Raw genomic sequence first — 2,251 nt, forward strand, 5'->3', positions numbered from 1 at the left:
ATCACAACACTTATGACAAACGATTACATCCCTAAATTTATATCTTGTGGGGGACAAATCTGAACCGCCACTTACATAAATAAAGTTATCCAAACTATGCTTTATATTCTTGATAAATATAAAAATGTCATGTACAACACCCCAAGCAAACATTTTACCATAGTATTTTCTAGAACTATATAAATGCCCTTAATTTAACCTATATGGATGTCCAACGGATTTTCATGGTTGTATCCGGGCCCGATCCGTTATCCGTTGAATTTCAAAGATTCCATTCGCATCCAATCTATTAACGAACGGTCCGGGCATCCATCCACCAAAGAACGGTTGGTCCCGGTTAAATCCACAGATTACGGGCCAAATGCTCACCCCTAGTTCTGGACTTTATGAGACCTTTAATGGTGCAAGGCATGGACGGACTCTGTAATGTCACTGGCCAGTGGGGCAAGCAAATATTTCTGGAAGCTTGTAATTTCAATATCCAGGTCTCTCCCCTCCCTATAGAGAATGCTGAATGGCAAGAATTTTAGTATACAACTCAAGCTTAGCAGCAATAATAATCCAAGATCAACTAGCATTTACCAGGTGAAGAGATGGTTACGATGAACAGACAAGCCTCCCTTCCTCTAGACTCTTCTAATCATTATTAATTAGGCATAATCATGTTTACATTTTCAACATACACTCTAGTCACCTAAACAAAAATGTAAATTTGAAACATGAAGAATACAGATTCATTCTACTAGTCATAATCCTGCTAGTGTTAACTTCAGAGGAATAGAATGGATCCTTTGACAAAGATCATTCCTTTTAATGGCTAACCATTATCAAAGCCACAAATCAAAAGATAGATTGAAAATGCCAATGAGAAGGGACTAACATGTCCTTATAATTCCCGTAACTTTCTTTCTATTTATTGCTCTCTGTTCTCTGTATCGCTCTACTGCACTTGTGGTATATTACTTGAACTCAGTTGTATATATTGACAATCCAGACTAATGAAAGTCCCATGTTTACATGAGGAAATATCACACTAGCTAGTTCTTATGATTGCAATCCAGATCTTTCAACACAGATAATACACGATACAAGTAATTAAACATTGGACTCTGTCATCATACGACAGTTATTCAAAATATAAGAACGCAACACAGTGAATGCTAGCCGTGGATAGACTATAAATTTGGACGTGATATCTCTCCAGGCATGCATGAGGTACGGTAAGCCTTTGCTTACTTAGCAGCAACAACTACAGTGCCAGATTTCTTGCTGCAGAACTGGAAGCATGTATTGTTACAGCGCTCCGCGGCTACTTCTGTAAGTTCACTTACGCGTCCTATTTCCAGAAAACAACTAGAAATAAAATAGAAAGAAACATTCCGGCTATATTTACTGTAAGACAAGCTAGTAATTCATTACACGCACACAAATGGGGAATCGTATTGTCTTACCTGCAGATTTGTGGAGAGCTATTATCTTACTGCACATGGAGGATACACATCCCAACTTGCAGAAATCACTGGTCCCATCTATCATCTCATCTATGTTGGGTTCGCCACCTATTAGCGTCCAAAAAGACAAATGAATAGTGGAATCAAATATGCATAAAAAATCTTTATTTGGTTCAGAAAATTGCTTGTTTCTGGGGTAATCTTACATACCCTCCGGAGTGCAACCACAGCGAAATCCACAATAAATGGTACCGGGGTCCTTCGTGCAATGGTAAAAGCAAAGTCTTGCAAGTGGCGTTTCGCAGTTCCAGTGAATTGGTTTCGCTTCAACGGAAGTATTTTGTGCCATGAAAAGTACCATTAGGAGTACACCGATCATCATAGCACTGAGAGCAGCAGGGGATTTGCCTTCCATCTTTATGTATATTTTTTTCCTCTGAGTAGTTTTGAATGCGTAGTATGATGGTTGTTGATGATTCAAGGAAGAGGTTGGTATTTTAATTTTAGAACCACAAGTTTGTTCTTTACTATTTAAAGAAGGTTTGTTCTCATTTAAGGTTATTTTTCATTGGAAAGTGGTTACAATCGGATGAAATTTTGGCTTCCTTAATGCACCAGTGCCTTTGATATGACAACATTTCTTGTACAGATCCGATGAAAGACACTGCAGATCGTACAAGAAAAGCTTGTTAGCCATATTTTATGTTTCTCAACCACCTCTCTCAGGCAATTTATATTGACCTGCGGTTGGTTTGTTCGAGCACCAGTCTATTTATTCGAGGAGAAAGAGATTGATACTA

General features: G+C 38.3%; 1 protein-coding gene across 1 annotated transcript; it reads right to left on the bottom strand.

Annotated features, from left to right (window-relative positions):
* Positions 1-959: 959 nt before the first annotated feature.
* On the bottom strand, positions 960-2,045 carry LOC113330229 (thionin-like). The gene is made up of 3 exons (XM_026577091.1): positions 1,662-2,045; positions 1,452-1,559; positions 960-1,336 (listed from the first exon to the last, which is right to left on the bottom strand). The coding sequence occupies exons 1-3, from the start codon at positions 1,864-1,866 to the stop codon at positions 1,233-1,235; spliced, it is 417 nt and encodes a 138-aa protein (XP_026432876.1). The 5' UTR covers positions 1,867-2,045; the 3' UTR covers positions 960-1,232.
* Between the last annotated feature and the right edge of the window lie 206 nt (positions 2,046-2,251).

This window comes from Papaver somniferum, unplaced genomic scaffold (assembly GCF_003573695.1).
Source record: "Papaver somniferum cultivar HN1 unplaced genomic scaffold, ASM357369v1 unplaced-scaffold_117, whole genome shotgun sequence".
Taxonomy (NCBI): Eukaryota; Viridiplantae; Streptophyta; class Magnoliopsida; order Ranunculales; family Papaveraceae; genus Papaver; species Papaver somniferum.